Here is a 22528-nt window from a genome sequence, read left to right as displayed (position 1 = left end):
CACTGCACCATCCGTGCTGCCTAGCATCAAACATGACAACAAATAAGATTTTATCAATTCAAAATGTAATAAACTAATTATCTTTGACAGAGGAAGCTGGACAAAGAGAGAAGGGCTGATATGGCAGCTGGTGTAATGACTGTTCATGATGGTAAGATCCTTCTTACTGTACAGAATATGTAAAAAAAAAAAAAAGTTTAATCAAATGTTTTTCTTTAATCCAATCATTTTTCTCAAGAGTAAGAAAACTGTTTTGAAGACCATATTTAATTATACATATTTATAGGGTGGTCTGTAGCGTAGTGGTTAAGATGCAAGACTGGGACACGCAAAGTCGATCCCCGGTGTAGCCATACAGCCGTTGGGCCCTTGAACAAATCCCTTAACCCTACAGGGGAGGATTGTCTCCTGCTTAGTCTAATCAACTGTACATCGCTCTGGATAAGAGCGTCTGATAAGAGTGCAAATGCCATTAATGTAATGTAATATTTGCCAAAATTGAGATAAAGCATGATAATCATCAAACAGTTTTCTGAAAGAATATGTTTCCGAAATGAAATTCTTTCTCTCCTGACAGGGGAGGAACACCATCTTTCAGAGCTGAGGATTGTACTGCTGGGGGGGATGTCGTGAGCCACGGACCCCTTGCCGAGCTCAGACCTCACGTTCCCACGAGCAGTACCTCACAATGAGGTGTCTCGGGGACGAACTCAAGTACTCCGAACGTCCTGGAGCCCTGGTAAGTTCTACTGAACTTCCAGCCCAGTCTCGAAGTGAAGGGTGTGATGCAAATCTGGTAATCGATGTCCTGTATTCAATGTATTCCTTTAAAGACTCTTTATCACATATGATTATAGTAAGATATACTTTATTATAATCAATCAAAAGAATAGAGTTATACAGATTACAGTGTACATATCATCTTTTGCAGTTTGCTAATCACATGCAAGTTACATATACCCCTCTTAGCTCTTTCTAAATTACCTTTCCACCACGATGTTTAAAAATCAAGGTACACCCTTCCTATATCCATCCTCTTTGGCCTTAGCCTTATCCTATAGCTCCCCCTTCTTGACGTTTAAAAAGAAACTATTCCTATAATATTATATTTATCTAAATATGATAATTTCTCTACATTTTTATACTTTATATAGTATCCTAATAAGAAATAAAAGATATATAAAAGTAAACTTATAATATGTTACTTTTCCTACTTCTACAAGTAATATAGATTATAATTACCACTCCAGCTTGGTTATAATTGTTCTGCGTGGATCTTTCTTCACCTGAGTCCGCACCACGTACGTCACTCCTCTCTCCATATCCATATCCTGGAGTGGCGCGCAGAGGGAGCGCGCCACTCCAGCTTGACTGTCTTGCGTTGCTCTCTCTTCAACAGCTCGTAGATATCTTCTGAAGCCAAATTCTGGGATCCTGCTCTAAGGTCTAAAAACTTATCCCTTTTATATCTTTTTTGTATACAAAAGTGTACCTTTTTTGATAAGAAATGCCCCCATTATGTCAAGCGGGAAGACATTTATCTTTTATATAACCTGTTTTTTAATGATCATATTAATTATTTCTGTTTTTCCAATTGTCATTTTCTCATACCTCAAAAGAACTGTCCCCAATATTTTATGTCATGGGCCCCTCTGGTTTGGGAATTTCCCCCATCTTAATATATGAGTGGAAAAACACTAGCCCTTATGTTGTTTTTAATGAACCTATTCATCACTGGTGTCTGTGTCAGTTTCATAATCTCTCCTTGACTTCCTCCAAACTTTGATTTCATGCAAGCCAGACGTTAAAGCCTGCCACCATCTCAACACCCTCTTCAGGTGCCCCTCTCCGCGGCGCCTTAAGGGATTTACAAAGGACATCCAGCTAATAGCTGAGTGTAATTCATCATTTAACTCCTCTATAGTCAGTCCTTTAAATCTATTCGATAAGTTATTTGTGTTATCCTCAGGAAGGCCCTTGAAGCCTCTTAATTTTCTTTCGGTATTGACGTCCCTTCCGTTTTCCTTATTTTTGTTTTTCTTTAGCCAGGCATTGTGCCCCTCCCCTGTAGGGTTGGGGTATTCTCAGTCAGAACTTTAACCTTGCTCCTTAAAACCCTAAATCTAAGTCCCCCGACTTCAGACTCCTCTACTGACAAGCATGGCTGCTCATTCTCTGAACCACATATTTTTCTTCTTACGGGCGTTCTTACTACCACCTCGATGGCGTGTGCGAGGGGTTAACAATGCATTCCTGCTTAACCCATCTTCTGTCAATCTCTCATCAGGAGGGCCTAGGGCCGGGTCCTCGACAGGGAGACGGAGTGGGAAGAGTTCAGCAGGAAACACCATCCTGGGCAGAGAGGAGTTTGAGTCTGGAATAAGAACTGCACACTGTGTGAAGAGACAGGGTGCAGTAGCTGGGAGACGGGTCACTGTGGTCGACACACCAGGCTGGTTGAGTACTTATCCAGTGAAGGACACTGCAGAGCTGGTTAAACAGGAGATTGTGCACAGTGTGTCTCTGTGTCCCCCGGGACCCTGTGCTCTCCTCCTGGTCATTAATGTGAGCTCAGCATTCAGAGAACCTAAGAGGATATCAGTGGTGGAACACCTGGAGCTTCTCAGTGAGAGAGTCTGGAGACACACTATAGTGCTGTTCACCAGGGGAGACTGGCTGGGAGACACAACCATAGAGCAGCACATTGAGACTGAAGGGAGGGCCCTCCAAGAGCTCATAGAGAAATGTGGGAATAGGTATCATGTTCTCAACAATGAGAACAGGGCTGATGGGACTCAGGTCACAGAGCTGCTGGGGAAGATGGAGGAGATGATGGCAGGGCATGGTGGCTCTCATTATGAAATAGACAGAATGCTCCTACAGGAGGTGGAAGAGAAAAGGAGGGCAGTGGAAGAACAAGTGAAACGGAGGATGATGAAGGTTCAGAAACAGAGGAAGACTCTCAGAGCACTTTTTGAGGGTAAGTTATTTTCATTAAAATCAATTTTAGATGAATTACAGTTGATTATTACGATTAATCATAACTGTGTTCAATAATTTTCTATCAAGGTCTATTTTACCAATGAAAAGTGTTATTCCATAGAGATGTACAGTAATGGCACAAATTATGGAAACACTGCTTAATGAAGTTGATTACACTGAGAACTTTCATCTGAGCTCTTTCTTCTCTTGGTGTTTTTTAAAACCATTTTCTTCTATAAAAATGTATTCATAACAGTTATCTCCTTGACCTCGAGTAGTAATGGCATTGTTTGACCATCATTCATTTGAAATAAAGTAAACAACCAAAAACATTTGCTTTGTTATTTGCATGAATATGATCATTTCATGTCCAAAATCATTGGACATAGAAATACATATTCAAGCTGATTGTAAAATTCCAACAATAAGATACATTAGACTTTTCAATTATGTGGGTATGAACTAATCCATAAAGAAAGGTGTAATGATTGCTGTTTAACATAAATGCTCATTATTTGCTGATATTACATTTATTACATAGTATGTATTATTCCAGAAATAGAAAGTTTAACAAAATATTGCATGAATTATAAAAATAAAAAAATGACAAAATCCTAAATAAAAATTGTTCTCTCTCTCTGACAGGAGAGGAACACCGGCTCTCAGAGCTGAGGATTGTGCTGCTGGGTGCAAGATGGAGTGGGAAAAGTTCAGCAGGAAACACCATCCTGGGCAGAGAGGAGTTTGAGTCTGGAATAAGAACTGCACAGTGTGTGAGGAGACAGGGTGAAGTAGCTGGGAGACAGGTCACTGTGGTCGACACACCAGGCTGGTTGAGTCATTATCCTGTGAAGTACACTGCAGAGCTGGATAAACAGGAGGTTGTGCGCAGTGTGTCTCTGTGTCCCCCGGGACCCTGTGCTCTCTTCCTGGTCATTGATGTGAGATCAGCATTCAGAGAGGAACATAGGAGATCAGTGGTGGAACACCTGGAGCTTCTCAGTGAGAGAGTCTGGAGACACACTATAGTGCTGTTCACCAGGGGAGACTGGCTGGGGGACACAACCATAGAGCAGCACATTGAGACTGAAGGGAGGGCCCTCCAAGAGCTCATAGAGAAATGTGGGAACAGGTATCATGTTCTCAACAATGTGAACAGGGCTGATGGGACTCAGGTCACAGAGCTGCTGGAGAAGATGGAGGAGATGATGGCAGGGCCTGGTGGCTCTCACTATGAAATAGACAGAATGCTCCTACAGGAGGTGGAAGAGAAGAGGAGGGCAGTGGAAGAACAAGTGAAACAGAGGATGATGAAGGTTCAGAAACAGAGGAAGACTCTCAGAGCACTTTTTGAGGGTTAGTTATTTTCATTCAAATCAATTTTAGATGAATTACAGAGAATAATTATGGTTAATCATAACGGTTCAATAATTTTCTATCAAGGTCTATTTTACCAATGAAAAGTCGTATTCCATAGAGATGTACAGTAATGGCACAAATTGTGGAAACACTGTGCTTAATTAAGTTTATTACACTTAGAACTTTTATCTGAGCTCGTTCTTCTCTTAGTGTTTCTTCAAGCCATTTTCATCTGTAAAAATGTATTCATAACAGTTATCTCCTTGACCTCGAGTAGTAATGGCATTGTTTGACCATCAGTAATTTGAAATTAAGTAAACAACCAAAAACATTTGGTTAATTATTTTCGTGAATATGATCATTTCATGTCCAAAAACGTTGGACATAGAAATACATATTCAAGCTGATTTTAAAATTCCAACAATAAGATACATTAGACTTTTCAATTATGTGGGTATGAACTAATCCATAAAGAAAGGTGTAATGATTGCTGTTTAACATAAATGCTCATTATTTGCTGATATTACATTTATTACATAGTATGTATTATTCCAGAAATAGAAAGTTTAACAAAATATTGCATGAATTATAAAAATAAAAAAATTACAAAATCCTAAATAAAAATTGTTCTCTCTCTCTGACAGGAGAGGAACACCGTCTCTCAGAGCTGAGGATTGTGCTGCTGGGTGCAAGACGGAGTGGGAAGAGTTCAGCAGGAAACACCATCCTGGGCAGAGAGGAGTTTGAGTCTGGAATAAGAACTGCACACTGTGTGAAGAGACAGGGTGAAGTAGCTGGGAGACAGGTCACTGTGGTCGACACACCAGGCTGGTGGAGTTATTCTGTGGAGAACACTGCAGAGCTGGATAAACAGGAGATTGTGCGCAGTGTGTCTCTGTGTCCCCCGGGACCCTGTGCTCTCTTCCTGGTCATTAATGTGAGATCAGCATTCAGAGATACAGAGAGGACATCAGTGGTGGAACACCTGGAGCTTCTCAGTGAGAGAGTCTGGAGACACACTATAGTGCTGTTCACCAGGGGAGACTGGCTGGGAGACAAAACCATAGAGCAGCACATTGAGACTGAAGGGAGGGCCCTCCAAGAGCTCATAGAGAAATGTGGGAACAGGTATCATGTTCTCAACAATGAGAACAGGGCTGATGGGACTCAGGTCACAGAGCTGCTGGAGAAGATAGAGGAGATTGATGTCAGAAATGGGGGTGTTCCCTTCCCTGTAGGAGAGAGAAACAAACAGGCCTCATTTACTGAGGAGGAATGGAGAAGAAGAGAAGAGGAGCTGATGGAGAGGATGTCAGCGGTTGTCGTTGACTCAGCGAAAGAGGGATCCACACTGCCATTCAGACAGAGGAGAAGCAGCTATGAGTTTGTACCTCCTTTCAGTGAGTTTTATTCATCATACTCCTACAGAATTAATTCATCATCAAATACAGTTTAGCTTCAAGTCTGCAAACAAACACTCACATATACACAGTACAATGATTTAACAATGAACAATTTATCATGTATTGTCCAGCTAACAATTTTACTATATGTTAAAAAGCTTCTACACTCTTTCAAACAGTTTATATAATAGTGGGTAGCACTACTGCCTCACAGCAAAGAGGTTCTGGGTTTGAATTCCGGTCGGCCAGGGCCTCTCTGTGGAGTTTGCATGTTCTCCCTGTGTTCGCGTGCGTTTCCTCCGGGTACTCCGGTTTCCTCCCACAGTTCAAAGACATGCAGGTTAGGCTGATTGGAGAGTCTAAATTGCCCATAGGTATGAGTGTGTGAGTGAATGGCATGTGTGCCCTGCGATGGACTGGCGACCTGTCCAGGGTGTATTCCTGCCTTTCACCCAATGTATGCTGGGATAGGCTCCAGCCCCCCTGCAACCCTGTTCAGGATAAGCAGGTTAGGATAATTAATGAATGAATGAGTACACAAGCTAATACTTAATGCTTTATACTTTGCATACTGAAGTACTCATCATAAAGTACTCAGTACTCAATAATAATAATTTAATAATCATCTGGAGAAACATAAACATACATTTTCTAATCTGGATTAATTTAATATACAGTATGCTTGTGAATCTGCAAATGAGTAACATACCCATACACCACATAATGATCTTAAATCACATCATGAACTCAAATCTCAATTATGTGAATCAAAAATATCTGAAAAATATTCATTATGCAGCAGTCACTGAAAATGAAAAATGTAACAGAATATAATGCAGATGAGTTTGAATGTAACAGAGCTTGTTGATGGTGTTGCATTACAGTGGGTGGAGGGACTCCAGCCCCCTCTGAAGGAGGCAGCTCTGTGTTGGATTCCAGGGAGAAGGTGTCAGGGTGGCTGAAAAGGAGAAAACCAGAGAGTTCAGCATCATCTGGATACGGAACAAAGAGTTCTGTTGTGACTGACTCAGAGATATATGGCATAGGGACACTGGAAGAGGAAAGCGACACTTCATTATAAACACTGCTCTGCACTGCCCCCACGTGGTACATTGTGTAACTACTTCATCATCAATTGTTTTCTGTCAACCTAACACATTTTAATGTACATTTGTTTTTCATAGTTTTTAATACATTTCCAATTATTTTCATAACCTATTTACAGTCATTTTCCAAAATTTTGCCCATTTTAAAAAAAATGTAGCTATGGACATACCAAATATCACTGACGTATTTTGAAAGCTGTGTGATGTGATTGTCTACATATACAAGATCAATATCACATATCTCTGTATGTGTGTCCGGCTAGCAGTTAAAGGACCATGCAGGTTTGAACCTGGGCTACAGTATGTCATCAGCTGACTGACAGGGAGTCTTCTGTGGAAGGATGTAGTTGGTCTTGCTGGGTTCCCCTGGTTACTGCAGCACTAGGTCTTCACAATGGCTCACTTTGCACACAGGCTACAGGATGAGAGACATCTCTCTGCTCTTTCCATCATCTGCAGTGCTTCTGGTGTGCAGGTGGTATTACATTAATGGCATTTGGCAGACGCTCTTATCCAGAGCGACGTACAACATAATGCATACCCATAACCAGGGATAAGTGCACTGAAAGACCCTAGAGGGAAGTACAATTTCAACTACTACCTACATAACAAAGATAAGGACCAGGGCCTATTTGATTTTTTATTTTTTATTTGATTTTTAAACCGCAACATGCAAAAGTATGAACAAACCCCTTAACTAGCCAAACACTGCTTACCTAGCCAAACTAAAACATCCTGAACACAAGTAAATCACAGAAAGACAAAAATGTTGGTTTACAGGGAGGTACAGAGGGACAGAGATTCTACAATTCTAACCTCAACGGGGAGTTCGTTCCGCCACCGTGGAGCCAGAACAGACAGTAGTTGTGAGCGTGAGGTGGAAGTTTGGAGAGAGGGAGGTGCCAAGCGGCCTATGGAGGCTGAACGAAGAGGTCTGGCAGGGGTGTATGGTCTGATGATTTTTTGGAGGTAAGCTGGGACAGACCCCTGCTTGGAAGGTTAGCACCAATGTTTTGAATTTGATGCGAGCCATGACAGGCAGCCAGTGGAGGGAAGTAAGCAGGGGGGTGACGTGAGTATTTGGGAAGGTTGAAGACCAGACGAGCTGCTGCATTCTGGATAAGTTGGAGGGGTCTGATGGCGGACCCTGGGAGGCCAGCCAAAAGGGAGTTGCAGTAGTCCAGGCGGGACAGAACCATCGCTTGGACCAGGAGCTGGGTCGAGTAGGGGGTGAGAAAGGGGCGGATTCTCCATATGTTGTATAGGAAGAATGTGCATGACCGGGTCACCGCCGTAATGTTCTCGGAGAGGGACAGTCTGCTGTCCATCACCACGCCGAGGTTCCTTGCACAGGGTGATGGCGTCAGTGTGGTATCCCTTAGGGAAATGGAGAGATCCAGATGGGGAGAGGTAATGGCAGGGATGAATATCATTTCAGTCGTACCTGGGTTGAGCTTTAGGTATAGTTCAAGGGTTGAGCCTGGGTATAGTTCAAGAGGCATACTGAGGAGGACAATAGTTTATATATATGTTATTTGTGTATATTGTATATATCTCGGTGCTTTATGTAATAAATTGATAACAAGATGCACTCTTGGCGGTGCAAGAGTTTTATAATCAAATTCCAAAATTAACTGAACACCTGAAGAGAAGCATATGTTATTTACAGGAAGAAGAAACCCCATTATGAAATTCCGCTTCAAGACAGGATTAAAATGCTCTTTTCACTGATACTAATGAGTGATAGCTTATTGAACTTTAATGGGGATGTAAAGCACTCAGTAATGTGACTTTTTACCTTAGATAAGATATGACCCTGCATTCAAATGAATGTGAATATGAATACGTTTTGTTCTGTAATACTCATTTGAGCTTCTCAGGGTGATATAAAAGGTCCTGGGTTTCCTTCTTGGATTTTTTGGGGTTTCAAGTTCAGATGAACCAACCTAGTGACATTAAAACCTAGCTTGTTCCAAATGGCTGCAGCCTCATGCTAGGAGCTGCAAAAATATAAGTGAATTTTGTGTATTTTTCCTGCAAATATAGATCAATTTCAGATTTTAATTTAGGGCAATATCTAATCAAAGGTAAAAGGCAGAGTTACATTACCAAGTACTTCATGTTCCCTTTAAGTTACTACATTAATTTACATGTGAATTAAGCATATTAAGACTTAAATGTGATAGCATCTTACTTTTATTCATACAGTACATGCAACTTAATTTCTACGGCTTTTCCGTAAATAACAACCAATGTATTGTACTCTGCTGAAATTGATTTGTTGGCAAATGTTGCCTGACAATCTTTGTACTTTGTTTGCTTTCAATAAAAGTATTTTTGTGATATCTGTGCACAGCATTGGAAGATTGAAGCAGGTGCTGATAAGTGTTGTGCACTTCCTGCCTTTTTGCTAAATCAGTTCCCAATGAAACCTACTCAACACTAGGTGTGTCCGTAGGCCTGGTAGTGCGCTGTGCAGCATTCAGCCTCTGTCCGAGTCACGGAGCAGATGAGCTGAAGTGACTTGGTACAGTATATTGTAATTTTATCACAGTGACGGGGGTTACAACCCTCCCCTGCGCACAGATCAACACCCTGTAGCTGTGATAATATTCCAATATACCACTGCCTGTACAGTTCTGTGGCGGCAGTCTGCAAAACGTCTTAATCTCAGTCAGATGTTGGAGAAGGGTGGTGCTCTTTTCCAGGCTTGGTGCACACGCCGGACTAAGAGTCCAGCAACTGGGACCTCCACTTCCCTCTCTTCCTCCAGAAAGAGCTGTGGCTGGTACCCTAGAGAACAGGCAAAGGGAGACATTACATTACATTACATTATTGGCATTTGGCAGACGCTCTTATCCAGAGCGACGTACAACAAAGTGCATACCCATAACCAGGGATAAGTTCGCTGAAAGACCCTAGAGGTAAGTACAATTTCAACTGCTACCTGTACAACAAAGATAAGGACAAGGGCCTTTTTTTTTTTTTTTTTTTTTTTTTGAACAAACAAACAAACAGAGCAAAAGTCACCAAAGTTAACTATCCAAACACTGCTTACCTAGCCAACTAAAATACTGATACACAAGTCACAGAGACAACAATTAAGGTTCACAGGGAGGTAGGGAGGGATGGGGAGAGGTGCTGTTTGAAGAGGTGTGTCTTCAGCTTGCGCTTGAAGGTGGGGAGGGATTCTATAGTTCTGACCTCAACGGGGAGTTCGTTCCACCACCGTGGAGCCAGAACAGACAGTAGTCGTGAGCGTGAGGTGGAGGTTCTGAGAGGGGGAGGTGCCAAGCGGCCTGTGGAGGCTGAACGAAGAGGTCTGGCAGGGGTGTAGGGTCTGATGATTTTTTGCAGATAAGCTGGGGAAGACCCTTTAACTGCTTGGAAGGCTAGCACCAATGTTTTGAATTTGATGCGAGCCATGACAGGCAGCCAGTGGAGGGAAGTAAGCAGGGGGGTGACGTGTGAGTATTTGGGAAGGTTGAAGACCAGACGAGCTGCTGCATTCTGGATGAGTTGGAGGGGTCTGATGGCAGACGCTGGGAGGCCAGCCAAGAGGGAATTGCAGTAGTCCAGGCGGGACAGAACCATCGCTTGGACCAGGAGCTGGGTCGAGTAGGGGGTGAGAAAGGGGCGGATTCTCCGTATGTTGTATAGGAAGAACCTGCAAGACCGGGTCACCGCCGCAATGTTCTCGGAAAGGGACAGTCTGCTGTCCATCACCACGCCGAGGTTCCTTGCACTGGGTGACGGCGTGAGTGTGGTATCCCCGAGGGAAATGGAGAGATCCAGATGGGGAGAGGTATTAGCAGGGATGAATATCATTTCAGTTTTACCTGGGTTGAGCTTTAGATGGTGGTTGTCCATCCAGCTCTGGATGTCCCTCAGGCAAGCAGAGATACGGGCTGAAACCTGCGTATCAGACGGCGGGAACGAGACGAAGAGTTGGGTATCGTCCGCATAGCAGTGGTAGGATAGCCCATGTGCAGTGATCACAGGGCCAAGGGAGCGAGTGTAGAGAGAAAAAAGAAGCGGGCCAAGGACTGAGCCCTGGGGAACTCCTGTGGCGAGGGGCCGAGGTGTCGATACCGAACCAGCCCAGGCAACCTGGAAGGAGCGACCAGAGAGGTAGGACTCAATCCAGTCCAGGGCTGTGCCACAGATGCCCGTTGCTGACAGGGCAGACAGGAGGATGGAGTGATCCACAGTGTCGAAGGCAGCAGAGAGATCTAGAAGAATGAGGACAGAGGAGAGGGAGGCTGCTCGTGCGGCATGAAGTGACTCACTGACGGAGAGGAGTGCAGTCTCTGTCGAGTGGCCCGATCTGAAGCCAGACTGATGGGGGTCTAGCAGGTTGTTGTTAGAAAAGAAGGAAGAGAGTTGAGTAGAAGCGGCTCGTTCTATAGTTTTAGAAAGGAAAGGAAGAAGAGATACCGGGCGGTAGTTCTGGATGATGGAGGGATCCAGGGTAGGCTTTTTTAGCAGCGGAGTGATGTGGGCCCTCTTGGAGGATGCCGGAAAACAGCCGGAAGACAGGGAGGAGTTGACAAGGGAGGTGACAAATGGGAGAATGTCAGGTGTGATAGTTTGGAGAAGAGAAGAGGGGATAGGGTCAAGGGCACAGGTTGTAGGGCGGTGGCAGAGCAGGAGTTGAGAAACATCAGAGTCTGTAAGGGGGGAGAAAGTGGAAAAGGAAGGGATGGGCCTAGAGGGGGGGAAGGGCACAGTGAGGGGGGCGGCGGTTGTAAAGGATCTGCGGATGACTGCGACCTTCTCATCGAAGAAATCAGCAAAGTCATCAGCAGCGAAGGAGGACTGAGGAGGAGGAGGCGGTGCGTTGAGGAGAGAGGAGAAAATGGAGAACAGTTTCCGGGGGTTAGAAGCAGAGTTCTGAATTTGCGTTTGATAATATTTTGCTTTGGCGGCAGTGACATCGGAAGAGAATGCCGCCAGGAGAGACTGGTAAGTCATGAGGTCGGAAGCGTCTCTGGATTTCCCCCACTTCCTCTCCGCTGCGCGGAGGCTGGCCCTGGAGGTACGGAGGGTGTCAGATATCCAAGGACTGGGAGGGGATGTGCGAGGTGGCTTTGAGACAGGGGGACAGAGAGAGTCAAAGGCGGAGGAGAGAGATGAAAGGAGGGTGGCAGATGCAGAGTCAGCGGGGAGTTTGGAGAAGGATTCGAGAGGGGGGAGTGAGGCGGTGACGGTGCTGGCAAAGGAAGAGGGTGAGAGGGAGCGGAGGTTACGGCGGGCTGAGGAAGTGTGGGAGGGAGGAGGGAGAGGAGGATGGGGAGGAAGAGGGAGGGAGAATGAGATGAAGTGGTGATCAGATGTATGCAGAGGGGTAACCGTGAAATTGGAGCATGAGCAGTTCCTTACAAAGACAAGGTCTAGGACATTGCCCGCCTTGTGGGTCGGAGGAGAGTGTTGCAGGGAGAGGCCGAAGGAGTGGATTAGCGGTAGGAAGGCAGCAGACTGGGAGGCTTCTAGGTGGATGTTGAAGTCTCCAAGGAGAATCAGTGGGGTGCCATCCTCAGGGAAGGAGCTGAGAAGGGTGTCTAGCTCATCAAGGAAGTTTCCCAGGGGCCCTGGAGGACGGTAGATAACTGCAATGAAAAGGTTAGTAGGGTAGGATACTGCAACAGAATGGAATTCAAAAGTGGATATGGACAGGTCAGAGAGGGGGAGAACAGAGAATTTCCACGAGGGGGAAATTAAAAGACCAGTACCACCGCCACGGCCGGAAGGCCGGGGAGTGTGCGAGAAGGAGAAGGAGGATGAGAGGGCAGCGGGAGTGGCGGTGTTGTCAGGTGTGATCCAGGTCTCAGTTAGGGCAAGGAATTGTAGGGACTGGAGGGAGGCATACGCAGGGATGAAGTCAGCCTTCCGAGTGGCAGACTGGCAGTTCCATAGTCCCCCTGTGACAGCAAAGTCCTCACAGGGGGTCAGCGGGGGATAGCTGAGGTTTGAGGGGTTCCGACGCCGTGGAGGCCCACGTCGCAGGGGGGGTCTTCGAGGGAGAGAGCAGACTGGGATGGGGAGAAACATAACATCACAAACTGGGACGGAGCGTCGCTCTGACACGCCTATTTAAATGGCCTACAATTGCTCACAAGCAATACCAAATCAAAGCTAATCTACTGATAAATTCCACAGCTATTTAAGTTACTTAAGACAAATGTTCAATCACTCTACAGGTATGCAACCAGTAGAAGTGATTAACAGGTAATAGACAAACAACCTGGCTCAAGCCCTAACCCTTGCTGTTCAAATGAGCAATTTAAAAAAAATCTACGTTACCGTGTCAAGAGGAAAACCCGCAGCGATACTAAACACCTGGTCAGAATGATGCACTTACTGACTAAGGACAACTTTCGCCAGTCTAATATACGCTAGCGTCGCTCTGACACGCCTATTTAAATGGCCTACAATTGCTCACAAGCAATACCAAATCAAAGCTAATCTACTGATAAATTCCACAGACTGAAGCTGCAGGTGAGGACTAACACGACCATTCTCCTCCCTCCAATATCATAGGATCTGGAGATCCCTCTCACATCACTTCACCTAAACTGTGTCCTGTTGCCTGTTTACCCGCCCTTGCTGCCCTTCCACCATCTCTCCCCAGAAACACCACCTTAAATAAACTATCTACCTTTCAGGGGGCATTTAAACAGACTGTTAGGGTATGCTTCTTCAAAAACAGTCAAATTTAACCAAGATTGCATATTTGGCCATGCTTTTCTGATGACATACAACACATACAACACCAAATACAACTCCTGCTATTCATCACAGGAAACCAAACAACACAGAAGTACAGTTAGCTTAACTGCTGTATAGATTAGCTTCACGCTAACAATAATGGAAAACCTTATAGACATGTTAATGGGAACTAGCCTAGCTTTTAAATTGCCTAATTTAACACTACATTACCCACACAAAGTGGTGAAAGCACATCATACAAATGTGTAGCTAATTCATAGGCATGCGGATACAAACTAATTCATTTAGCAGCGGATACAAGCTGTGCAGAACTATAAAGTGTGCACTTACCCTCCCTTAGTGTGCATAAACAGTGCTTCAAACTTCTTAGTTTGTTACAACCCAGAAAGTGTGACCAACCACCATGTTACTCCTTTGAGCAGGTTCAACAGATCTCTTAAAAAATAAATATTGAATGTGGGAAAGATTAGATTTATGTTCTACCTTCAGTATAATAGTTGGTGGGAGGGTAAAACTCAGGTAAATTAACACTGACATTAAATCTTGATTGTTGTGTTAGTTCACTAAAAAATTGAGACCGACATTACATTTCACAATGGGACAATGGGATGTGTAGGCAGACCTACACATTACAGATAGCCCATTCAAACTCCTCTCACTCAATTCATATTTAAAATTTTACCAATCTCCCACAGTTATCTTTTCATTACAAAATAATCTATGATTTAAATATAACTAGGTCTATGTTAAATTGAGTTTACAATTGAGTGTACAAATTATATGTATTCAAATTAAAGATCATTTAGCGTGTGTATTCATACAATTATGCTATAATTGCAGTAATAAAGCATTGGCCTGCTGCCAGTTTTACATACTATAAAATAATATCTAATTATGTATCACATATATGTGGAATATTTAGTGATGGACAGCAGAATGAATGGCACTTGTCTATAGCACTGAGCCAGTCAAGCAGGCAGTTAATTTAAGGATTTATTGTGAGCTTCTTTCTCACAGCAGTGCAGGTGATATTGATACATTGTATGCAGAAGCAGATGGTGATTGACTCTGCACCAATCAGCAATGGCCTGCCTTCCCCCCACTGTATGCGGTCACTAAATTACTAAACTGGGGGGTTGTTGTTTAGATGAGTTTGGCCAGCTAAAAAATAACCAAAATGGGATACCATTGTCCAATCAGGAAATCTGCATCTGCCCAGCAAACAAGAAAGACCTCACTTTAGTAGTTAAGAAATTTTCCTCCTCCCTTTTGCTTCTTCAAAGAATTCTAAGTGTCAGCAGTGGTGCTTGGATGGCCTAGCATCAGAGTTCAGTGTCAGTTTCTCACTAAGTAGAACAGAATTCAGGGTGCTCAGTTCTCAAGTCAGTTTAGCTCACTCTGGATGCCATACGAGAGTGTGTGTGTAAATGGTAAATGGCAGGCATTTATATAGTGCCTTTATCCAAAGCGCTGTACAATTGATGTTCTCCATTCACCCATTCATACACACACTCACACACCGACGGCGATTGGCTGCCATGCAAGGCCCCGACCAGCTCGTCAGGAGCATTTGGGGGTTAGGTGTCTTGCTCAGGGACACTTAGACACAGCCCGGGAGGGGATTGAACCGGCAACCCTCCGACTGCCAGACGACTGCTCTTACTGCCTGAGCCATGTCGCCCCACACATGTGTGTTATGTGTGAGTGTGTGTATGTGTGTGTGCATATGTATGAGCTTGTGGGTGTGTGTGGGCGTGTGCAAATGTGTGTGAGTGTGTATGTGTGTGCATATTCGTCAGCAGGGCCGGACCTCTGGTGGTCCGAGGTGTGAACCCAATAATAACACCCTGCTGGCAGAGAGGCCTCTTAAGCGCTTTACACCCTCCCTTACACACACACACCACACACACACACACTCACTCACTCACACTCACACCACACTCACACACACTCACTCACACACACCACACCACACACTCACATACACACTCACAAACTCACTCACACACACACTCACACACCACACACACACCCTCCCTTACACACACACATTCACACACACCACACACACAACTACACACACACACACACACACACACACACACACACAACTCTGGTCTGTCGACACCCTGACCGGGATAGCTGTGAATGTGATGCTGAAGCAGCACTGTTCCAATGAGGGAGGCCATACAACTGTGGGTCATCTGTTTACACCACAAACACATTCAGTTACAGTGCTAAAAATATCGGAGCAACACACACACATTCATTATCACTCTGGGCTACACTACTTAGGCTGTTAGCTTGGGAAGTGATAAATATGTCTGTTTATGATTCAGAGCCAAAACACAGATTCCATGCACCGATATGCTAAATGTCGCAAACTCCCTTCATATTTCTACCTCACTTTTCAATGTGCAGACTTGAATAAAAGAAAAAAGAAATTGGGGTATATTCTATCAGAATAAATTGTTATAAAGAGCTGAACAGAGAAAACTCTCTTGAGGGAATTGACATGTCAGAAACACTGGTGAGAATTGAAAATGTTTGATGGCAAATAAAACAAAGAATAAATATCTGAATTCAGTTCCCAAGTGTATGGCACACAGATGCCAGTTCTCTCCTCATCATTATGGAATCATGTCTAAATCTGACATTTGATATCTGATATTTTATCATCTAGACAGTGTAGTTCCCTGATTTACAAAGACCATTAGCACATGCTACACCTTTTAGTACAAGCAAAACAACTGTAATAACACAACCAATGATTGGACCATAACAAATGCCATGACCAGTCATTGGTCACGATGCTGGTTTTGCACGTGCTAAAGGTCCAGTAAATCAGGCCCTTGGTGTTACCTCCATTTCCTGTTTGGTGACCTCGTTCCCGTTCTCTGTCCCTAGTCCGCTGTGGGCCACAAGTATGAGGCTTTGAAAAAAACATTTTTAAATACATTTTTACAGAATAATGAAAGAATGTGTTTAGTTGTTGCCTATAGAATGGCAAGTGTTACAAACAACCACCATGTTACTGTGAAGTGTGTAAAATATCAACTTTGCAACTAACTCTTCATTAAATTATATGGTTTTAATTACCTTGTGCAAGTGTGCTCTATGGATGGTATCTTGTGTAATTGAATTTCTGCAGTACATGACTAACCAAAAGTAAATTCCTAATTTTATTGTAAAATATGATTTATTTCCCTGTAATAATGTTGTTTACTTATGTTTTTCCCCAGTTTACCCCCATTACTTCTATAGGTGATTATCCACCGTTCATCCAGCTGAAGACATCAGCATTCACTAAATCAGGACGGAATCTTGGCCATTTGAGGACACTAAATATTTAATTACAGAGAATAACGTGGCTGATCTCTTCAGTAACTTAGAGAAGATATTTTAGATTATTGTATTTGTTTATTATATTTATGAACTTATGGGACATTTCATTTACATAGACTTAATATGTATCGTTTGCATGTTTTTTTTTTTTCCATTCTGAATCTTTGTTTCCTCCTCGCGACTTCTCCTGTGCCCTTATGTGTATATTTATCTACAAGCATTCATCTTTTTTTATACAGCACAAATTTTAACATTTATAGTTAAAGCAGTCAAATTCATATTCATAATTCATAATTCAAAGCAGATTAAATTCCATTATTAAAAAAACATCTGTGGTCAATACAAGATCTGCTGTATAAAAAAAAGATTAATGCTTGTATATAAATATATATAGCTTTTGATTTTTAAAGTTCAGCTTGAAGGTCAATAGTAATTTCTCTATTCCAGTAAACTGGCACATTTCTCTGAGTGACATTGCGTAACATCGCACTTGAGTGTGCTGGAGACGTTGAGGGCCGCGGTCATGAATGAAGTGGTTGCCGTGCCCCCAGTGTTCAACACAAACCTCTACAAAGTCCGTACGTATCTTTTTAAAATTGTGATACCAAAAGGAAACTTTTCAGGAAGCCATAAGCACTACAAAGGCGGAGACGTGTCTTGGGCGAATTGCTTGGCTGCCAGGTACTCTGACAATAAACCATCTGGCGACCACAGGAGCCAGAATACTCCATTTCTCCCTCTTCCTTGTCGGAAAGGCTCGTGACGAGACGCTGTAATGCCGCGGCTTTGTTTTAAGGACCAATTCCACTGTGGCCTCATTTCCTATGGTGAGTCTGAAGACAGCAGCACAATTCCTTCAAGAACCTTTGAACACATTGTATTATGTCTTTTAATTTAGCCTTATGTTTATTATTGTCGTGTCTACGAAACGACAGAGTCCAAATCTTCAATTTGTCGAAAAACATCTTCGCGAGGGAAAAGACGACACCAGGCAGCAAGATCTTCAGGAAAATCAGGCTTTATTAGCACACGTGCATAAAGCCGGATCAGCTCTCCAGAACTGAACCCCGACTGGCATTTGTACACCCATTTTATACACAGTTACTCCACCTACAACTCCTCCTCAAACCGCATTCTGGCAAATCACCCACACTTTTCTTATCGTAACTCCTCCCAACGCTCCTCCCACAACGTCATTGTGGCAAATTGCCAACGGTCCTTATGCTCTGCCAACTCTGTACAAAGTTCAGGGCATTCTGCCAACTACGTGTCCTCACTTCACCCCGCACCTGCTCTTGGCAAACTACCAGACCTCATAAAGTTCTGGATGCCCTCCCTCTAACACGTCATCCATACACGTCACTCTGTATCTTTCACTTTTATAAGACGAACTAAGCAGCAGTAATCATTGAAAATATACAGACAAACTAAACATTTCATTAATATTCACTTCTAATATACTTTTCTAATATACAGACATACTAAACATTTGATTAGTTATTCTCTTCTAAGGGAATAAATGTACGTAGCATTCTTTGCTCTCATTTCAACAGTTTTCACTGTGGTTTCTTGCGTTTTCATAAGCTCAGCTATAATTAATGTTCTAGGTCGAATAGATACACTCCTGGCATAAAACATCGAGAGTCCCGGAGAAATCAGCTGTATAGTCATATCTTGCTCTGCCCGTGTCCTTGACAGTTTGGTCTACACAGTTCAAGACGGGCCCCCCCCCTGCCAGCTGGCTGGGCTCACTGTGTAATCCTGGCACAATTTAGCAGTTAATCAGTTTGGAACTATACAGGGTACATATCATACTTTAATACAGATATATTGATAAACTTTTAGCACACATCGTCGAGAGTTTTGGAGGAACCAGCCTGCTCACTAAGGTGGAGTCTGATTTTGACTTGTGATTGGTTATCATGCTTTTAGGAGGGAGATCTTTCGTTCTGTGAATTTTCCCCTACATTATGTCTGTTTTATTTATTCCGTGTTTGTCTGTCAGTATTTGTATAGCAGTTGCCATTTATTCATATTGTGATTTCCGGTGCGTTTCTGAATATGTTGCTCCATTGATATCAAACACAGGTTTCTCAGTATTTATATGGGTTCATAATGTTGAGAAATCTAAGACTCATGTAAGCTTGGAAGTGGTTTTCTTCATGCGCGTACAATAGCTCTTTATCTCTGTGATTTTAGATATTTTTGTTGTGGAAATTCATATCACTGTCTTTTTGTAATTGTCTTCAGTTTATCATTTAAAATTTCATGAACTTGTAACAAAAATTATGTACATTTGAACTGTATCACAGTATTATTTATTGCTGACTTTCAATAAAATACTGAACTTGTTTTCCACTGCCAATAAAAAGACTAAGTCTTGGTTTAAAAAAATAAATAAATAAACACCTGTGAGGCTGTCTCTTATTAATTCCCCTATAGGCCTGTAATATGGCTTCTACTTGGACAGTCTGATTTTCCTGTACCTCAACTGACCATATTTAAGGCCATTAAAGTCATGCACTTCTGCAGAACAAAATACAAGGTGTAGAGCAATCTCTGCCACGATACACCCACATAATACCATTTTACAGGCTTTTTTCAATTGGAGAAGAATAACATGAATATTTTTTTTTTTTAGATTTATTACAATAAATAATGCTCTGACCTCCTGTAACAAAGCATGTTCAATAATTTGTGGTGATGGATCTAACAAATTTACTTAATTCATCATTTTAATCATATTAATAAATGAAAGTGATAATACATTGTTGCTTTGTCCAAAATCACTTTCTCACCAGCTCTGATGCATGGTACTTATCCAGTCACTTCATGTTAGTCTAGAGAACACACATTCAAGGACATAAGAAAAATTAGCTTTATTTAAATATATTAAAACAATAGAGGGGTCAGACACAGGGATGTTGTTTAGCTCCACATAATTTGAATGTTCACAAACAAATGTAATATACATTTCGTAATATTAATACGTCCCTTAAGACCTCATTTACAATATCAACATTACACACAGAACACTGGTATCCTGGAATTCCTTAATTGCGACGATTAATTAATACAGCACGACAATAAGGCTGCTGGGTTCGCAACCTAGCTAACTTTCCTAATGGCTGTTTTGTTTGTAGGCATGTCACAGCTTAATTTTGTGGAAAGGCAGTTGTAAATATGTTTTGCTGTTTATCGCCCGTAGCAGGTCGATAATACGCGCTGGCATTCTAGCTAACCTAAGCTAACGGCAGTTAGCTAGCTAGCTAATTTAACACTAACGTTACGCCAACTAACTAACTAGATAAATTAGCGATTTGGCTACATAGATTTAGTTGACAAGTTAGTTAGTTAGTAGTACACAATGGGGGCATATTTTATTAAACAAACACAGCATTCAAGTAATTTATTTCTTCTCGAGACTAACGGTCGTTAGCTAGCTAACTAGCTAGCTAGTCACTTCACAGTCTACTAGTCAGCTAACACTAGCTAACGTCAGCTAGCTAGCTCGTTTGATGTTATTTAATGATATTTCAACCATAACCTTAACATTCAAACGTTAACATTCATATTTGAACCATAACATTCAAAATGTTATAACCTGTCACCCTGACAAGAGTAAAATAAAGCTTAAACGCTACAAATTTCACTTAGAAGAAAATTCACCATATAAGCTGTCCGTCCTGTCACGATTTTTGCAGTACATTTTCCAGCCTTGCAAACGGGAAAAACGGTGCCTTTATTAAAACTGATTGACTGGCAAAACAGCCAATGACGTCCCAATATGGTGGCCAATCAGATTAGTGCTTTTAACGCACATTTGGAAGCAGCAAAACGGAAAAGACAGTCTTCGTAAAAGCAGACTGACAACCTGTCGGGTGGCACTGAAGTGACCAATCGGATTTTAGGGGTGGCACTGGCCACCCGTTAGAACCGCCCATGTACACAGCTATTACTGACATAACATGGCTTAAAGGTACAATAGGTAATTTTTGTCTTAAAACATTGTTACAAGATCATTGTAAATCGCTTCCTATCATTTAAAAAGGCTCATTGACATGTTGACTCGCCCTCTGCCTGTGTTCATAGTCCTTAAATTAGCATTTCAAAATATACAGTTGACAGCCTGGCACTCTGTACCAAAATATCGTATAGCTGTACAATAATTCAAGCTCATTGGTTGAAAATTGGTTCGAATTGCCACAGCCAATGGCGTTTCAATGTCAGCGCATTCCCAGAGAAGCGGTGCGATAAACTGTGTTGTGGTTTGAGGGTGTGTGTTGCTATAATTCCTCTCTTGACATTAGAAGTCCAAAATTACCTGCTGTACTTTTAAGAGGGTAAATAATACTTCTAAACGCCCAACTATGAAAAATGGTTGTTCAAATTCTTTTTTCTACTCTGGTTGGAACAAAATCCAGTATACGCAGGAAGACTGAGAACCACTGGGCTATAGTGTTGACCTGAGTAAATACAGTGGTGGGCAGTCCTGGAGGGCCAGTGTGTATGCAGAATTCTGCTGCCTCAGTTACTCTGGCTCAATCAGCTAATTAGACATATGCCCCACGACTGCTTCACTAGTAAATTACCCCACAATAAAATGCTTCAAGACAAGAACATTTATCAGCTGCTGTTTATATCATGGAATGTAGCTAAAGATTGCAGATCATGTAAATGATTGGGCTAATTAAATGATTAAGAGCAGAAGGTCTGAAATCTAGAAGCAGGTACGGCCGGCCTTGCCCATCCCTGAGTTAGTAGAACCTCTGTGTCTGCTCTCTCCATGAGAGCCACTATGGCTGACTCCACATTGCTTACGCTGTGAACTGTTCTCCTTAATAAGCTTACTTTTCCAAAACTAAAGAACAGACATATCTAATACTTTCATTGTGTTTCTTCAATGCCCTCTTGTGCAAATTGCATATTAAAATCTAGAAAGTGTGACCAACCACCATAGCATCCTTTAAGCAGGTTCAACAGATCTCTTAAAAAATAAATATTGAATGTTGGACAAATTTGATTTATGTTCTACCTTCAGTAAAATAGTTGGTGGGAGGGTGAAACTCTAGCACTGACATTAAATGAGTACAACCTGTGATTGTTATACAGGTTAGTTCACTAAAATCAAAGGCCAGGCGAGATATAGATGGCATGAATAATAGCAATATTTGTAACCTATAATAGATGTAACCTATAGCCCACCTGTATAATGTCCTGTTATGGATGTAATTTCATTATTAGTACTCACAAATCCAAATGTACAGAGAGCTGCTCATCTCAGAGCTGAATGTCTGTTAACACTCCTGATGAGGAGTAAATTGTTCTCTCTCTCTGACAGGAGATGAACACCGTCTCTCAGAGCTGAGGATTGTGCTGCTGGGGGCGAGATGGAGTGGGAAGAGTTCATCAGGAAACACCATCCTGGGCACAGAGGAGTTTGAGTCTGGAATAAGAACTGCACAGTGTGTGAAGAGACAGGGTGAAGTAGCTGGGAGACAGGTCACTGTGGTCGACACACCAGGCTGGTGGAAGGTGTCTGTGAAGTACACTGCAGAGCTGGATAAACAGGAGATTGTGCGCAGTGTGTCTCTGTGTCCCCCG

The 22528-nt window shown here is 42.5% G+C and overlaps 1 protein-coding gene across 1 annotated transcript in view; it reads left to right on the top strand.

The window, feature by feature from the left end:
* The window catches only part of LOC133131614 (uncharacterized), a 91616-nt gene that overhangs the window by 17132 nt on the left and 51956 nt on the right, over positions 1–22528 (top strand). The window contains exons 7-8 of the mRNA XM_061246985.1: positions 2315–2980; positions 3628–4338. Of these exons, the coding sequence (XP_061102969.1) occupies positions 2315–2980; positions 3628–4338 (1377 nt within the window). The remainder of the gene's footprint in view (positions 1–2314; positions 2981–3627; positions 4339–22528) is intronic.

The sequence above is a fragment of the Conger conger genome, chromosome 6 (assembly GCF_963514075.1).
Source record: "Conger conger chromosome 6, fConCon1.1, whole genome shotgun sequence".
Lineage (NCBI taxonomy): Eukaryota > Metazoa > Chordata > Actinopteri > Anguilliformes > Congridae > Conger > Conger conger.
The sequence above is the reverse complement of the archived record's forward strand: the minus strand, read 5'-3'. Positions and strand labels throughout refer to the sequence as shown.